Source organism: Microcaecilia unicolor, chromosome 10 (genome assembly GCF_901765095.1).
Source record: "Microcaecilia unicolor chromosome 10, aMicUni1.1, whole genome shotgun sequence".
Lineage (NCBI taxonomy): Eukaryota > Metazoa > Chordata > Amphibia > Gymnophiona > Siphonopidae > Microcaecilia > Microcaecilia unicolor.
Window position 1 is genome coordinate 180,723,116 of NC_044040.1, and position 17,857 is coordinate 180,740,972.

The following is a 17,857-nucleotide window of genomic DNA, read 5'->3' on the forward strand; positions in this document are numbered from 1 at the left end:
TTGGGAATATTTACCTGACCTCTGGCGGGGGGGGGGGGGGGGGGGGGGGGGGAAGGAATGTTAGTTCATAAAAATTTATTTTTTTACAGAAACAGATGTAAAGAGAGCGGTCCTCTAGTACTTGTACAAAGCTAATGTCATGCTTAATGGCATACCATCATCATTGCGACCAGCTGCAAACATGGCAGCATCACGTTCATGGCAAAGTAAATCCTCTTCCATCGAAACCAGCTCATTTTACATACCCAAAAGACTTGATAAGAACAGTACACAATTGCCAAAGGGTTCAAATTATAATCACCATTGTCTGATGCTTTTATTTGTAGGAAGAGCTTTGTTGCCAAACCCTCCCCTCCGCCCCATGTGGATGATCCTGCCACAATACAAATTTTTAAAAGTGCTTAAGCGACCACAAATTCATCCAGAACTTTCCGACAACACAAAATTAATTTATATTCACCTTTAGCTGTAATAAGATATTTGTTCCACTTTGATGAGCAACATTAAGGCAGACATACACAAAATGCAGAAATAATTCTTGTTTTGTCAGACTTAAATGATGAACTGGTTTATGTTGCATATTGGACAATCACCAAGAAATATTCACAGCTGTCTACACCAAACATCTTTAGGGTACCTAGACTGAATACAGTTTTGATATATAAAACATGAGTTTACACTGACTTCACTGTGTTCCCCACCTGCAGACCATCAATCTTTATTGCTTTTTGCATATGGTGCTTTTCAAGGCACTGAGGCACAGACTACAAAACTTGGAATGACTTTTCTGAAGAAACCTGGAATGACTTATATGAAGGAGGATACAGTGAAAGTTGCTCTGGAACAAGCAGGTAATTCGGAATTTTGTTGCTAACCAGGTCATATGTCAAAACTCAGGAATGAGAGAGTTCAAGTTCAAGTTCTGTTTCACAGGGAAATGGAATTGTCTTCTTCCGAGACAGCAGGTTCACATGCCCATTCTGATACTCTGAATAATTTGGAAAATAGCTGTGAAAGACAAATAAAAATTTATGTCAGGTCATGAATTTCTGACTGTACAGACAAGAAATACAGGGGCCCTTTTACAAAGGTACGCTGAAAAATGGCCTGTGGTGGTGTAGACGCGTGTTTTGGGCGCATGCAGAATCACTTTTCAGCACACCTGTAAAAAAAATGCCTTTTTTACATTTTTGCTGAAAATGGACGTGCGGCAAAATGAAAATTGCCACGTGTCCATTTTGGGTCTGAGACCTTACTGCCAGCCATTGACCTAGTGGTAAGGTCTCGTGCAGTAACCAGACGATAATGGTCTATGCACATAAAATGCCAATTACCACCCCACGTACCAGAAAATACAAATATTTTCCAGTGAGTGTGGCAGACACGCGTCAAAAATGAAATTACCACAAGGGCCACGGTGTAGCTCAAAATTGACGTGCACTGGGCGTGCATAGGCACCTATGCAGCTTAGTAAAAGGGCCCCACATATACTCATCTATGCACAAGCCATATGAATTTACTCCCACAATCCCCGATTTTCAGTTTTATCATTAATAAGCTTAGGTAGGATATTTTATCCTCCCTTACAAAAAAAAATGCTGAAAGCTTAACATTTCAAAGTGTATTTATTTTCAAAGTATGTTTCTTTTAAACAGTCAGCTTTGTTAACCAATGTGTGTATATACCACTACAAAATGATGTGAACCAAAGAACATATACGTTTCATAAATCAGAATTTAGCAAAGAGAGTTGGCAGGTAGCCCAGAAGCTAAGGGGCTCTTTTACTAAGCCACAAAGGCACCTATGTGCACCTAATGCATGTAAATTTGGAACTACTGCCCAGCTACCGCATGGTCCAGGCAGTAGTTTCATTTTGTGCACGCGTCCAATAGACGCGCTGGAACTTTTCCGGCACGCGGCACTAACCATTTAAAATTTCAAAAAGACCTCAAGACTCACCTCTTCCGGAAAGCCTACCCAGCAGATCCAAACTAATTCATGAACAATGCATCACATCTTTTGATCTAAAAAATGAACAATACCCGTTCACATAATCCTATTACTTCAAACTGTACGAATGTTACCATTCCAGTTATAATTAAGTGTACTTCTACCCTTATCCTACTCTGTATTGCTCACTAGAAGCTGTAGTCTCATCCCCGGAGACTTATCAGCCTCATTGGGATTACTTCTCTCTATATGCTACTATATATTTGTCCCAGAGTTGTATTCTCTTTTCCGAAACCTTATCAGCTTCCTTGCACCTACTGTTACTCTATTTTCCATTCTGTATATATTCCCGGAGTTGGTACTCTCCGGAACCTGTAAGCCACATTGAGCCTACTACTTTGCGGGAAAATGTGGGATACAAATGTAATAAATAAATAAAAATAAATAAACCAAGCAGTAATCAGCATTGTACATGTACTGACGATTACCGCACGAGACCTTACCTCTAAGTCAATGGGTGACAGTAAGGCCTCAGGCCCAAAATGGACATGCATCCATTTTCAGCCAAAAAAAAAAAAAAAAAAAAGAGGCCTCTTTTTGCAGGTGCACTGAAAAATGAACCTGCACGCGTCCAATACACGCATCTACACCAGCGCAGGCCACTTTTCAGTGCACCTTAGTAAAAGGACCCCTAAGCGTTTATTTAGAAACAAAACACAGATCTCTGGTTTGAAAGCTGGAGGTGCTGAAGAGGCAATGCTCGCAGCCCTTGAAGGAAAGCCTGCATTGCTGAACACCCCAATGGCCAAAGAGGAGCAGCTTTAAAAAGAAATCACAGGCTATTTTCCTTCTCAACCACCAGAGGGTGTGCAATAGCCACCTAACTGCTAGAAGAGTGAATGAAAACTATCATACAGACAAAAGGAGCTGCCGTTTTGGGATGCACATATTTTATTTATTTGTTGCATTTGTATCCCACATTGTCCCATCTATTTGCATATATATTCACACCTAAAAGTGGACCCTCCAAAATACCAAGTATCTCCTGAATGTATGGAAAATGTTGTAAGGACAAGGCACTAAACACAAAAATGATTGGGAGCAAAGATATTTTAGCCCCATGGGCATGTTTTGTTTTGGAAAGTAAACTAAAAACCATTTTTCCATGGCTTTAGTTTATCTGCAGCAAGCCAGGGTCCCTTCTTCTAAAGACATGAATGGGCAAGTACTGCAGGGAAAAGGAGTGGATTGATCTATAGAAATAACAGCCTGGGGTGAGAGTTTTTAAGAAGAGGCCAATTGTAAGAGGTATAAAAGTTGTGGAATTACTTTTTATTGAACCCATTCAGTAACAGTCTGGCAACTGAATGACAGATGGTTGCATAAGATAAAACGTAACAGGGAAATTGTAGACATCTTAAGTGTAACCTAACACTGAGCTCTGTGTACTTCTCATAGACTAAGACTGCACAGCCAGTCTTAAAAGCTTGATGGTCATTGCTGATAAGCATTTAAAAACGGATCATACGCATGAGAAACCTTATACAAGTATACAGGGGACACCAGCCAGCACATCGAGCTCTGAATGCTGTTTTGATAGAGAATACATTAACCACAAAGAAAAATTATTCCTATACTGTAGAGCACTTTTCTTCTAGATTTGTTTTCTATTAGAAAAGAAAATAAGATTTCTACTCTAAAGATAATATGGGTATTCAGTCCACCAAAATGACCCAGCTGACCAAGACCCCTACATAGTTTCCACATATGAACATTACTGTGGTGCACTAGAGGCACAAGTGCTTAAATGGAGACAGAGGAATCGTTTCCCTTTAACTTTTTTAAGCTTAGAACACCTAATTTAATAGATCCCCCATTTTTAAATGCAGGTATGGGAGAAAACAGAGTGATGCAAACTGTTTGCATGAATCAAATCTATGCACCCCTAGACTTAAACAGTAGACACTTGCAAGAAAAACCACCTATACTCAACTTACTTAATTTTCAATTTGTAGTTGGTTTATGGGTTGTTTTTTTTAATTTGAAAAAGTGCAACAGGGAAATGCTTCCTTGTCAACATGTGGTGGAACACACCTACTGCTCTTCCACCATAAACACAGACCGAGAAACACATGCAGATTAGTCCAATGTTTGATAATGTTATAGGAATGGCCCTAAATATTTCTAAGTGTGACCACACTTTAGTAGCTTCGTATGCCTCACAGTATTATTACTTGTATAGCATTAGCAGATATAAGCAGTGCTTTACAGACTGCACACACACAAGGGGAAAAAAAAGCATAATGACATGAGGTTAAAGCAATAGGGCTGGCTGCAAGGTCTGAAACCTCTTGAGAGTCTCAGAAATAGAAGAGTCCAAACAGTATGTACACTTTACAGCCATCTACCAAGGCTCATGAGAACCCTCCCCCCCCCCCCCAAAAAAAAAAAAAAAAAAAAACACTGCCAAGTAATTTATATTGACTACAACTAGATGCTGTGGAAGGAGGAACTATCACCCATCAAGGCCCATTTTAGATATGTCTGAGATTGCAATTGAGACATCTAGGTCAGGATGTGATACCAAACACAGAGCCTTTTGTAAAATATGTATAAGTACGTGTGGGAGTGCATGTGTATTTGCCAGTATGTGCAGTGGGAGGAGCCATAATGCACATTTAAATGTGCATAAAAAGAGCAGCATTACTGCTGCAACTTCTGGCACTTATAAGTAGAAGTGATGAAAACCACAACACAGAGCTGTGCTTGGATGTCTGAGTGCAAAGATTCTACTGTGAACTTAATTCTGTACCATGCAGAAAGCAAATAACAAATGTTATTTGGAGCTAATTAGGGAAAGCCCACCAGGCACTTGTACACAAAGGTTTTGCAGTAAGCACAACTTCTTGTGCGCATGTCTGAAAACAAACATGCCAGCACAGATTGACGCCTGTTCATCTGCGCATATCAGCCTTGCAAAAAGTTTTTGTACATAAAATTTTTACAAGGCTGATATTTATGCACAAAAGAACAAGCACTTATGTGTGCTAACACTTTTGTGTTTGTTCAGACACATGCACATGATCTGTTACCTCCGGTCGGTCACAGGCCCTTCTTTCTGGTTGCAGAGGAAGAAAAAACGGGCAGTTAAAATCTCAAAAACTGGCATGAAATTCTCCTAATCCCTCTACACTGCCTCAAACCTGGCAAAAAAAAAAAAAATCTTCATGTTGTCAATGCATAAAAAGCCACTGCTTCTTTCTACTTAATGATCTCATTACCATACATTTTAATGCAATGTGCGGCCATGTCTTTTATGTAAATTTAACACACATACTCAACCCCCCTCTGCATTGCTTGGCCATTAACATGCGTGTACAAGCCTCGGTGACAATGCAGTTTGGCTCACTAGCTTTCTGTATCAACCCAATAGTGGGGTTATTTTACAAACTTACACACATTAGGGGGGAGGTTATCAGTGTGGGCTACCATTAAGATGGGTTATTTTACAGTTAACCTGGTTATCAGCAGTGTTGCAAAATAACTAAAAAATATGTAACTAGTTACTGTACTTAAGTAAACGTTTTGTCAGTTTTAGTTGTAAAGAAGTACAGGGTAACATCTGTTACTTATACTTAAGTAATAATTTTGCCGATTTTTACTACTTTTACTCAGTTAAAGCTGATGCCCGCAGTTAAAATTAAAAAGTAAAAGTGGAAGCAAGGCGTAAATGATGATTCCTCAGTAAACCAAATGAAGCACAAAAACTGGGAACAGGTTTTGCTATTGCAAACCTAGTTACAGAAACAGTGGATCATCTAATCTTAATGTTGCTGTTCAGTAAATATAACCTATAAGAACAGAGGAATTTTCACCTGTGGTTGTTGAACTGGTTACTGGTTTCCAGCCAAACAGAACAGTGATGAGTTGGATCACTTTAAAGCAGATGAGACTGAAGCTGGTTTCAATTCTTGAAGACACAGAGGTGCCAACTTTTCAAACTTATTGGGGTATGTACACCAAATGGAAACTACCTTTCCCAGGACACAGTCAAGGACTTTGTTCAATATTGGGGGTGCTCAAGCACCCACAGCGCTGGCTCCTACGAACAGACATATGTCTCTATCACAACAGACTGCTGGTTATCCTATGGAAAATTTTACATTGGGGTGACTGTCCATTGGATTGATGGAGTCTGTGGAAAGGAAGTCTGCTTGTCTAGCCTTAAGACTGAAGGGTTCCCACACATTTGTATCAGTTCTCGAAGATATTCAGAGTTTGCCATCAGATGAAAAATTATGAGAACAATGATTCCAACTTTGTGAAAGTCTTCTTTGTAATTGGACTGCATGATCATGACGATAAAAATGCAAATGATGAATTAGACAGCACTACTTCTAATCCATATGATAAATGACAATAATGATAAAAGTATTCTTTGCTATATGGAAGTCGTGTTTCAGAGATTCCCTTGATTAAAACCTTCAGACCCTGTCAAAAGATATCAGTAATACTGCAACCTGGCCTTATTTAAAGGAACTTTTATCAGCCTGAACAATCCACTTTCCACTAGTGCAGTTGCTGAACACCAGTTCATTTAATTACATTTATATATCCCGTTTTTATCCAGGGCGGGTAACAATAGTTACATACATAGTCTTAGAAGGTAACAAATAGCTGAACATATGAAGACAGAACACGATCAATAAAATGGCTGTAACCAAAAAAGGAACACCGAAGAAAAAAAAAAAGTCAAACACATAGGTCCTCATGTGTTAAAAAGGCTCTCACAAACAGCTGCGTTTTTAGCATCCGCTTGAATTGTTGTGTTAGATTAATGATTCAGAAGCGCATTTGCATGAGTGATAGTCATTTTCAAAAATGTTAGTGTTATCAAAAGCAAAGTAGAGCAATAAAGCTGTTGGGGTAAAAATGTTAATTGTGTTCCTTGTTGTTCACTTGTCTATTAGATTGTAAGCTCTTTGAGCAGGGACTGTCTCTCTTTGTTAAATTGTACAGCGCTGCGTAACCCTAGTAGCGCTCTAGAAATGTTAAGTAGTAGTAGTAGTAGTTCTGGTATTTTTACTGTTTACTCAAAGTATTATATTAGGCAATAACTTTTTTATTTTCACTTATATACATTTTTTATGTGTTCTTCACTGAACTTTTTTACTTAAATATGCGTTTATTTTTACTTACATATTTTGACCTAGTACTTTGAACAACACTTATTAGTAGCTAGGATTCATTGCATAAAATGGGACCCGTTAGTGGAAGATAACACATCTTAACAGTAGCCCATGTTGGTAACATCCCCCCTATGTGCTACAAATTAAATAAATTGCAGCCTCACTATTTATTTCTACCTTCAAATTAAAAAATAAAAGGGGTTTTAGATTAAACAAGCACTTTGTAAAAATCTGTGCACACCTCTAAGATTGTAGAATTTGTTTGCATATATGTGTATTAATAAGAAATATGGGTATAATTGATTCAGCATGCCCATATCACTCCCAAACTCTCTGCATCCCAGCCAGCTCCATGTGTAAACAGCAGCTTTCTGAAATTGTCATTTACACATGGAGATGCTTATAAATGACCTCATAAGTGAGTCAGAACGAAAAAAAAAAAAAAAAAAAGAATAGAGATCCTGCATGCAATCAATCTATTGATAGACCAGTGAAAATATACAATTAAAACTTATTGTTGCCAAAAAAAAATACAATACAGATTTCTAGGAACACAAAAAGAATGTAATAAAGGATTGGATTTATTGATTTTATATACCGCTTCTTATGACAGTGTTAAAGCGGTTCACACTAAAAAATATTACTTGCATTACAATATAAGATTGTTAATATTTAAAAAAATAAGGACAAATGTATCCGTGAGAGAAAACAGAATATTTGACTGGAGAGCACACCAGCAAAAGGTAGTAACCAATTAGTTTCATTCCTATAAAAACAGCTGCCACAGCACAATAAATTAATCCTTTCTATAAACCTGCTAGAAACTACCTTAACCATAAAGCTGTAAAGTGCAACCTGATCACCCATTTATATAATCATTTTAATCCAGTTGTCAATGGAGGAGGAAATAATTCACTGCAGGTTTTGTTTCACAGTCCCTACTTCGAAAAACAACACACACATTAGTTTTCCAATCCTCAATACAATATAGTTGGGACAACTGCCATAAGAGAATGAACCACCGTTTACAATCCAGCTCAGGTGCTGCATTAAAGACTAAAACTGACGTGGGAGACACGGAGGCATATTTTCAAAGCACTTTGGGAGGCTAAGTTCCATAGGTTTCTATGGAACTTTGGGAGGCTAAGTGCTTTGAAAATGAGCCCAACAGTGTATCAACCCAGGGCCATGCACGGAGGGTCACAGCCTGCAACCTCTGGGAGGATCGTGCAGCAAGGACACGTCAGATTAGAAACAGGGAAACAACAAGGTAGTCGAGCTGCCATCATCCAGTGCCCCCATTCTTTCACCCCACACCGAAAGCACCGGTGAACAGAACGGTAAAATCTCTACCACCGATTGCTGTCCCGTGGGAAATCCACTTCAGCTTAGCAGCTGGAGTTGTGGTTCTCACAGCTGGTGTCACACTGAACTGCTCCCACGAGATTCCTATCAGATTTGAGACTGGTGGATCCGATCCCCTTATCCCCCACCGCCTGTTTACCCGGAGCCCTCTCACTCACCGGATCCACACACAACGAAGATGAAGAGAGCCAGCAACCACGGACCAACCGAAGACTTCTCCTCCTGCGCATTCCTCTGCGGGGAAAACACAAGACACTCATCAGTTAATCCACATCAGAGCCGCACAAGTGTTTCCCCCCCTATGCGCAGAAACACCGGGTTCCCCTTCCTCCTCACGATGGGGTTTTTATTTTTTTTTTTACTGAATCTTAGCTGGAGTTATCTGCAGCAGGGCTCACAGGAATAAAACAGGCCCTGTTACAGATAACTCCAGCTAAGCTTTAGTAAAAGACCCCCCCAATGACAGGTACTGGAAGGGGATAGTCTAAGCTGGAGGAACCGTAATTCGAACAAGCGCATCCCCAGCTCTTGTCCGGGCTCTCACCGAGGTCTTGGCCACGTTGCCCCGCTGTGTGATGTTCTTGCTGTGCTTCTCATTGGCCATTCGGATTCTCTGCTTCGCCACCATTTTCCGCCGGTCTGTGCAGGGCTAAACTAGGACCTGTGAGGGAGGAGCGGGATCCAACCGGTGTGTCAGGTCGAGAGTACTATACGCGCCGCTGTCTTTATTGGAAGGGCTGCGAGTCGATCCCTCACGGCTCCCTCCCAGCCGCTGGTCGTGGCACAGTAAACAGAAGTCAGCGCTAGCCAGCTGCCAGCGTAAGCACTCCGCGAGCTCCGCCCGCTCCGGAAAAACGTCACACGACACGCCGCACCCGCACCTTAGCTTCGGGCCGAGCTATTAAACCTCCTTGCAGTGGCTTCGGGCACGAGCTCGGCACGGCAGATGCCTCTCTGACGTCATCCTCCTGCTCCGCACGGAGCAGTGCCACGCACAGTTTGTTTGGCCGGTATTTATTGACGCAGACGCAGTAGAAATTATGGGAACGTCGTCGACTCGTAACGCAAGTTACGCAACGGTGTTCGCTGATTGATGGAGAGATCGGTTGAAATGATCCAACGCTCGCTGTGTAAAATTTGCCAAAAACGGCTTTTTTTTTTTTTATTCAGCTGCCTTCTAGAGAGGAGAAAACATTTCCAAATGTCGATATGGCAACAGCAGAAGCAAATCTCACCGCAGTGCAAACACCAGAGCGGTGGCGAATACAGTAGCGGTTGCCAAGATGTGTATTCTATTGCACATAAAAATGTCCATGTGGACAGTTTAATAATACAAATCAGAAGAATCCAGGAAAATGAAAACCGGCCCCTAAGTGTTTAGTTTGAATACTTCAAACATTATATAGTAAAAATACATAAGTAAATACATTGATATAGCCCTTACCCTGGGTGGTAAATATTTTTTTCAGTGTTTTCTTTTTTTTTTTCTTAGTTTTTGTTGTTTATGTTTCATTTTTATTTTTAGCTTTTTGTGCAGTGTGGTACCTCGGAGGATAGCTTGCTTGTGGTTCGATTGATGGCAAAAGGTAAACGGCGGATAGTGCGTGATAACTGAGGAGACCTATTGGTTTTGAAAGTAAAAAAGTTATATTAGGTACTACATATTTTACGTTAGATATATATTTGTACACCCACATAAGTATTTTTTTCTTTCTGTTCCCCATCCCATTCTTTTTTTGTTTGCTGTTTATTTTCTCCCAGTGTGTTTCTGTCTAATTGGATCTGTGGTCCAGATTTATGAAAGTGATATACGAACCCTTGATGCAACAGTGCCAAAACATGTCAGGTTTTTAATGAAATATTAATTTTACTGGATCTCTCAGATTTGTATTAGGATTTCCACATGGACTTTACTACTTTTTTATTTTTTAGCATTTTTTTATGTGCAGTGAAATATATTGCCTTGGCATTGTGTCTGTACTTCCAAAACTTTAAATCCCGTTTAAATGTTTGGCTCTACATTTGCTTCACAATTGTCAAAAACAGTAAATAATTTCTTCAGCAATTAATACCTCTGCCGACGGTAGTACAAAGCCTCCATAAGTACATAAGTAATGCCATAGTGGGGACAGACCAAAGGTCCATCAAGCCCAACATCCTGTTTCCAACAGTGGCCAATTCAGGTCACAAGTACCTGGCAACAGCCCAAAAAAGTACAAAGCATTTTATATTTCTTATCCCAGAAATAGTGGATTTTCCCCAAGTCCATTTAATAATGGTCTATGGACTTTTCCTTTAGGAAGACGTCCAAACCTTTTTAAAACTCCGCTAAGCTAACCGCCTTTACCACATTCTCTGGCAACGAATTCCAGAGTTTAATTACACGTTGAGTGAAGAAACATTTTCTCTGATTCGTTTTAAATTTACTACATTGTAGCTTCATCGCATGCCCCCTAGTCCTAGTATTTTTGGAAAGTGTAAACAGACGCTTCACATCTACCCGTTCAACTCCACTCATTATTTTATAGACCTCTGATTAACATTCTTATTAAGCTTTTGCTTTTTTGATTCTAGTGACATCATTTCAGGTTCTTGTGTCCACACTCTGCAGTATATAACAGGATGGAGGCCCTCAGGAATTATCACCATTTTGAAACCTGTCTATTCTGCTCATAATGAAGCTGGGGTTCCCGAGGCTCTGTCGGACCCTGTTTTCATTGATTCAAGCTTTGGCTTTGCATAGGTGACAGTCTATTGAGATAAATACCAGTTTTTGAATTTTTTGAAGACTGCAGACTTGAACAGAGACTTTTCAACTATTTAAGGAGTACTTTGCTCCGAAGAAAAAATTTTATTTGGAACTCTGCAGCAGTGAGACTAGACTGTGATTTTTAAGCAATTATTGCCTCTTTATAGGCACTCATGAGATAGAGAACTATCCTACTGTATTTGCACATTTTTGCACATTTAGTTTGATTCTGAATTTGAGGCACTTTGATGCACTTACATTGTGGAGACTCTGTGATGACTGTAGATTGGGCGTGATAACTCATAGGGCGTTTCATTCATAGTTGGGCTCATGAGGCTCCGATAAGCCCAAACTGCCACTGCTCATTGGATGAGGGTAGGTGGCAGGTACTGAGAGTTCCACTTTATTTATAACATTTATTTGTTAGAAACTTGGATGGTTCTCATCACATTTCTAAATATCACAATTAATCCATTCATACGAAGGAGTTGAATGATCACAATTCTGAAACTTGTGAGCAAAGACACATTACCTCATTAATCAATTACCTAATACGCCCCACCATACAAATCTAATGTGAATCAGTCATTCACTCACCTAATGCTTGTAGTAATAAGACTGAGAATGCTTGTGCTAAGCCCTTTATTGACTTGCATTTGGACATTTAACTATTGTTTTTTTATCAAACTAGAAAACAGGTATATGAGATCTCGGGGAACAGCTTGGAACACAGTTCTCCACCCTTCTCCTTTTCTCTGTCCTCACGATCCTTATCCTCCATTCTCAGTCCCCAATCTCTGGTGGTCCTTGAGCTCCCATGAGAGTTGCTAATTCGTCCTACCCGGAAAACTGCCTTCTCCAGCAACTCTCCACTGCTTCCTACTTAGTAAGGTGCAGGTTTCCTCTTCAGGCTGGAATCAACTGGCCCTTCTCTGACTGGGTGACAGGGCAGAATGAATACACTCTCTCTTCAGCCTCCATGGATGGGTGGGGTGTCTCTGCTCTTTCCCTTCTTGTGGAGGAGGGAAGGAGCTAATTTACATTGTTGTGAAATACACCAGAAGTACAATGATGTCACTTATCTGTCAGCATATACTCTGCATAGACTGCAAACCCTTTGGATGGAATATATTGTTCATGTCATACAAAACAATGTTTCTCAAGCAGGTCCTGGAGTACCCCCTGGTTTTCAGGATATCCACAATGAATATCTGTGAGATAAATGTACATGCAGTTTCTCAATTGCATGCAGATCTTACTCTTGCATATTCATTATGGATATCCTGAAAACCAGACTGGCTAGTGTATACTCCAGGAGTGCCTTGGGAAACTGCCACATTGCATTATTGTGCTTGTTGTTTTTGTCCTCAGTAAGGTCAGGTACTAAGGCTTTGATTATTCTACCCCCTTGTACACATTTTGCATATAGGGTTGTCACAGATACATCCCAGGTATACAAGACATTCCCTTTGATAAAAGCCATTATCAAATACCACCACATTTGAAAAGCTGACCTTCCTCTGTCCCCTACCCTGTTTCCCTGGCCCTCAGATCAGAAGCAGTGATGACAGACTGGAAGCATGAGAACACAGTAACTATAGCTTCCAGCCTTTGTGACAGCTGCCCTTCCTCCCCCTCTTATGCTTCCTGACGCACCTTGTAGGGACAGCAGTAGAGGAGACAGGAAGCACTCAATCTGTCCTCCCAGCCCTACTGGTCTACCCTTACTTTGTGTAAAGTTAATTAAATTCAAATCAGCATTTATAGTCTGCTTCTATCTGAAAAGGTTCAAGGCAAATTAAAATAAAAAGGAAATATGCTGCGTTTTAAAATAATTTGCGTAATACATACATTTAATCTTACTGTCACCGTGAGAATACAAGAATCAAATCAAATAAATATTTTAGCTTCAAATATATACACCTTTCCTGATCTAAAGAGGTGATCACCAGTCCATCTTTCAATGATACTCTCCCTCCTAAGAATAAATTAATCCTACCATTGTGAAAACAACCATATCTTGGATTATTTTCTAAAGATATTATTATGAGGGGCATTTTCAATAAAATGTCTGTGTCCAAAAATTGAGTGGTGAGCATTGATGTTTTTCAGGTTCCAAAGTGGCCATCTTTTTGGTTAAAAAATTGTCTTTTTTCCTAGTGCGTTTTTCTTTTGGGACCATTTTGTAAAATAGAACGTCCAAGAGAAAATCACCCAAAAACCAGCCATTGAGATGTCTGGGGACCATCAGTAGATTGGCCACTTCCTTATCATCATGCTGATCAATCCATAGACTGGTGGGTTGTGTCCATCTACCAGCAGGTGGAGATAGAGAGCAAACTTTTGCCTCCCTATATGTGGTCATGTGCTGCCGGAAACTCCTCAGTATGTTCTCTATCTCAGCAGGTGGTGGTCACACACAGCAGCAGCTCTGGCTAGGCCTCCAAGCCTAATTTTTAGGTTTTGTTGAGTGCCTGGGGTTGAGGGCTCTTCTTGAGCAAGTGCAAACCTGGTGGCGCCAGGTCCCTCCTTTTCTCCCCCCTCCCGCTGGCTCCGTTAAAAAAAAAAAAAAAAAAATTTTGAACGTCCTTAAAGGAGTTTATTTCGACGTTTATTTAAACGTTTATTGCAGCTACTCACTGGGACACCAGGTCGTTACAGCTCGGAGCGGAAAGAAGGTAATTTTTACCTTTTTATAGCGGGCAGGGGGTTCCCCGATTGATCTCCACGTGGCCTATGGCGTCGGAGGGTGAGGGCGCAAAGAGTCACTCCCCGGATCGCTTGGGCGCTTCTAGAGGAGATGCGGGGGTCTTAAAGTCTGATTCGCCCTTGTTGGGTGACAGTTTCGTGACCGATGAGTGTCCCGGTCCTTCCTCCGGTGTGGCGGTTTTTCCCGCCATAAACGCACATCCCCCGCTGCTCGCCTCCGCCATCTTGGCCGGCCACGCGGCTCGGACGGCTTCTTCTTGGGCCGCCCTTGAGGTGGGAGACATTAATGCCATGAACGCCCTTAATTTGGGCGACGGCACAAAAGCGGCTAAAGTTAAGCGCCGTTCTTCCCGCGCGGCTCCTTCGCGGAGTGTCGCGCCGGACGCCATCTTGGATGCGCAGCATGTCTCTCCCCCGCTCTTGTGAGTGCCGGTTGAGGGTGCGTCTAGGGCTGTAGCCCAGGCTGCGGAAGTGCACAGTCTGGGGGGGTTTCTCCCCCGAGTTTGTTTTGCTGCTGCATCAGGCCTTCCTTATGCAAAACGCTGCCCCTGCTCCCTCGTCTGGTAAAGAGGTTGAGGCCCCCGGAGGTAAACGCCCTCGGGTTGATTCCCAGGCCTTGGAGGACTTTGTCTCCTCCGATGTAGATGAGGGCAGCGTATCTGAGTTCTCCCAACGGTCCTTTGCGGATTCCTTGGAGGAGACGGATCCCCGCTCGGATGGAGCGGATGACCCCTCTGCAGCGCGGCTCTTTAGCTCAGAGGATTTGCCCAACCTGTTAGTGCAGGCCATGGGCATTTTGAAGATTTCCTCTCCGGAGGACGTCTCTCCCTCAGCCCCTGTTGGCTCTGCCATTATGCTGGGGACGAAGCGCCCGCCTAGAACCTTCCACGTGCATGATGCCATGCACACCTTAATTTCGGCTCAATGGGATGTCCCGGAAGCGAGCCTTAAAGTGGCTAGGGCTATGTCCCGCCTCTATCCTTTGCCTGAAAGTGAACGTGAGGCCTATCTGTGGCCTACCGTGGATTCTTTAATCACTGCGGTGACTAAGAAAACGGCATTGCCGGTGGAAGGTGGCACGGCCCTAAAGGACGCCCAAGACAGAAGATTGGAGGCGGCCTTAAGGTCGTCCTTTGAGGCGGCTGCTTTAAGTTTGCAGGCCTCAGTTTGCGGCTCCTATGTGGCCAGGGCGTGCCTGACTATGGTGCAGCGGGCTTCCCCCTCGGACCATTCCTTGAGGGCTGATTGGCCGGCCCTGGAATCGGGCTTAGCCTATTTGGCAGACTTGCTGTATGATGTCTTGAGGGCCTCAGCTAAAGGCATGGCTCAGACAATCTCTGCGCGGCGGTGGCTTTGGCTGAAGCATTGGTCTGCTGACCACGCCTCTAAATCCCGCCTGGCTAGATTGCCTTTTAAAGGCAAGCTGCTCTTTGGGGTCGAGCTGGACAAAATTGTGACCGATCTCGGCACGTCTAAGGGCAAGAAGTTACCAGAGGTCAGGGCTCGGGCTAGTACTCGCCCCGGTACCTCCAGAGGACGGTTTCAGGAAGCCCGTCGGTACCGCCCGGGCAGGTCGGGCTCCTCTGCCCCCTCTTCCTTCAAGAGGAACTTCTCCCCCAAGCAGCATTCCTTTCGCAGAGACCGCCGTCCCGGAGGTGCTCCCTCCGGTCCTCCCCCAGGGTCTCGTACCCAATGACGGGGCCTTGGTCCACGCCCCAGTGCAGATTGGAGGACGGCTGTCCTCGTTTCTGGGCGAGTGGACCACAATAACTTCAGACGCTTGGGTGCTGGAAGTCATCAGAGACGGCTACAAGCTAGAGTTCTGCCGACCCTTAAGAGACGGGTTTGTACTCTCTCCCTGCAAGTCTCCGGTCAAAGCTGTGGCAGTGCAGCAGACCTTGGACAACCTGATCCGCCTGGGTGCGGTCGTTCCGGTGCCAGAAAATCAGCTTGGCAAGGGGCGTTACTCCATTTACTTTGTGGTACCAAAGAAAGGAGGTTCTGTACGGCCTATCCTCGACCTCAAAGGGGTCAATCGGGCCTTGAAAGTTCGGCACTTTCGCATGGAGACTCTCCGCTCTGTTATAGTGGCAGTGAAGGCAGGGGAGTACCTGGCATCCTTGGACATCAAGGAAGCGTACTTGCATATTCCCATCTGGCCTCCTCATCAACGCTTTCTGCGTTTTGCAGTCCTGGGCCGACACTTCCAGTTCAGAGCCCTCCCGTTCGGGTTCGCTACTGCTCCGCGGACCTTCTCCAAAGTAATGGTGGTCATCGCGGCCTTCCTGAGGAAGGAAGGAGTACAAGTCCATCCTTATCTGGACGACTGGTTGATCCGAGCCCCCTCTTATTCAGAGTGCGGCAAAGCTGTGAACCGGGTGGTTGCTCTTTTGAGCTCCCTGGGGTGGATCATCAACTGGGAGAAAAGCCAGCTGCGCCCAACTCAGTCCCTGGAGTATCTGGGAGTTCGATTCGACACCCAAGTGGGCAGAGTGTTCCTGCCAGACAATCGGATTGTCAAGCTTCAGGCTCAGGTGGACCAGTTCCTAGTAGCCTCTCCTCTTCGGGCTTGGGATTATGTGCAGCTGTTGGGCTCTATGACGGCCACGATGGAAGTAGTGCCCTGGGCCAGGGCTCATATGAGACCACTACAACACTCTTTGCTGCAGCGCTGGACTCCGATGTCGGAGGATTATGCTGTGTGCCTTCCCTTGGACCCAGCAGTGCGCAAGGCGCTGAGCTGGTGGACGCAGACAGACAAGTTGTCTGCAGGAATGCCTCTGGTGACCCCGGAGTGGATTGTCGTCACGACGGACGCCTCTTTGTCGGGCTGGGGAGCCCACTGCTTGGGAAGGACAGCGCAGGGGCTCTGGTCTCCTGCAGAGGCAAAGTGGTCTATCAACCTCCTGGAACTCAGAGCCATTCGGTTGGCGCTTTTGGAGTTCATCCCGGTACTGGCGTTGAAGCCAGTACGGGTCCTGTCGGACAATGCCACGGCTGTGGCCTATGTCAACCGCCAGGGAGGTACCAAGAGCGCCCCTCTAGCCAAGGAGGCCATGAATCTATGCCAGTGGGAGGAAGCGAACCTGGAACAGCTGTCAGCGGCCCACATTGCCGGAGTCATGAATGTCAAGGCGGACTTTCTCAGTCGCCATACCTTGGAGCCCGGAGAGTGGCAGCTATCTGCTCAGGCGTTCTTGGACATCACGAAGCGCTGGGGCCAGCCGAGCCTAGATCTGATGGCGTCATCGGCCAATTGCCAAGTGCCGCGCTTTTTCAGCAGAGGACGGGACCCTCGATCCCTGGGAGTAGATGCTCTTCTCCAACAGTGGCCGACACAAGAGCTTCTCTATGTGTTCCCGCCCTGGCCCATGTTGGGCAGGGTGCTAGACCGGGTGGCAAAGCATCCAGGCCGGATAATCCTGGTGGGTCCAGATTGGCCCAGACGTCCCTGGTATGCGGACTTGATCAGGCTCTCAGTCGACGATCCTCTGCGGCTGCCAGTGGAGCAGGGCCTGTTACATCAGGGTCCCGTGGTGATGGAGGATCCCTCCCCCTTTGGTCTTACGGCCTGGCTATTGAGCGGCAGCGTCTGAGAAAGAAGGGCTTCTCAGACAAGGTCATCGCCACTATGCTGAGAGCGAGGCAGCGCTCTACTTCTACGGCTTACGCCAGGGTTTGGCGTACCTTTGCAGCGTGGTGTGAAGCGGGCTCACTTTCTCCCTTCACTGCTCCAATTTCTTCAGTGTTGGCGTTCCTGCAAGAAGGTCTGGAGAAAGGCCTGTCGCTCAGTTCCCTTAAAGTCCAGGTAGCGGCTCTGGCTTGCTTCAGGGGCCGCCTGAAGGGTGCTTCCCTGGCTTCGCAGCCAGGTGTGGTGCGCTTTCTCAAGGGAGTT

At 44.2% G+C, this 17,857-nt stretch overlaps 1 protein-coding gene across 1 annotated transcript; it reads right to left on the reverse strand.

Annotated features, from left to right (window-relative positions):
• Positions 1-291: 291 nt before the first annotated feature.
• SERP1 (stress associated endoplasmic reticulum protein 1) lies at positions 292-9,379 on the reverse strand. Its single transcript, XM_030217008.1, has 3 exons — positions 9,049-9,379; positions 8,663-8,738; positions 292-1,008 (listed from the first exon to the last, which is right to left on the reverse strand). The coding sequence occupies exons 1-3, from the start codon at positions 9,130-9,132 to the stop codon at positions 968-970; spliced, it is 201 nt and encodes a 66-aa protein (XP_030072868.1). The 5' UTR covers positions 9,133-9,379; the 3' UTR covers positions 292-967.
• Between the last annotated feature and the right edge of the window lie 8,478 nt (positions 9,380-17,857).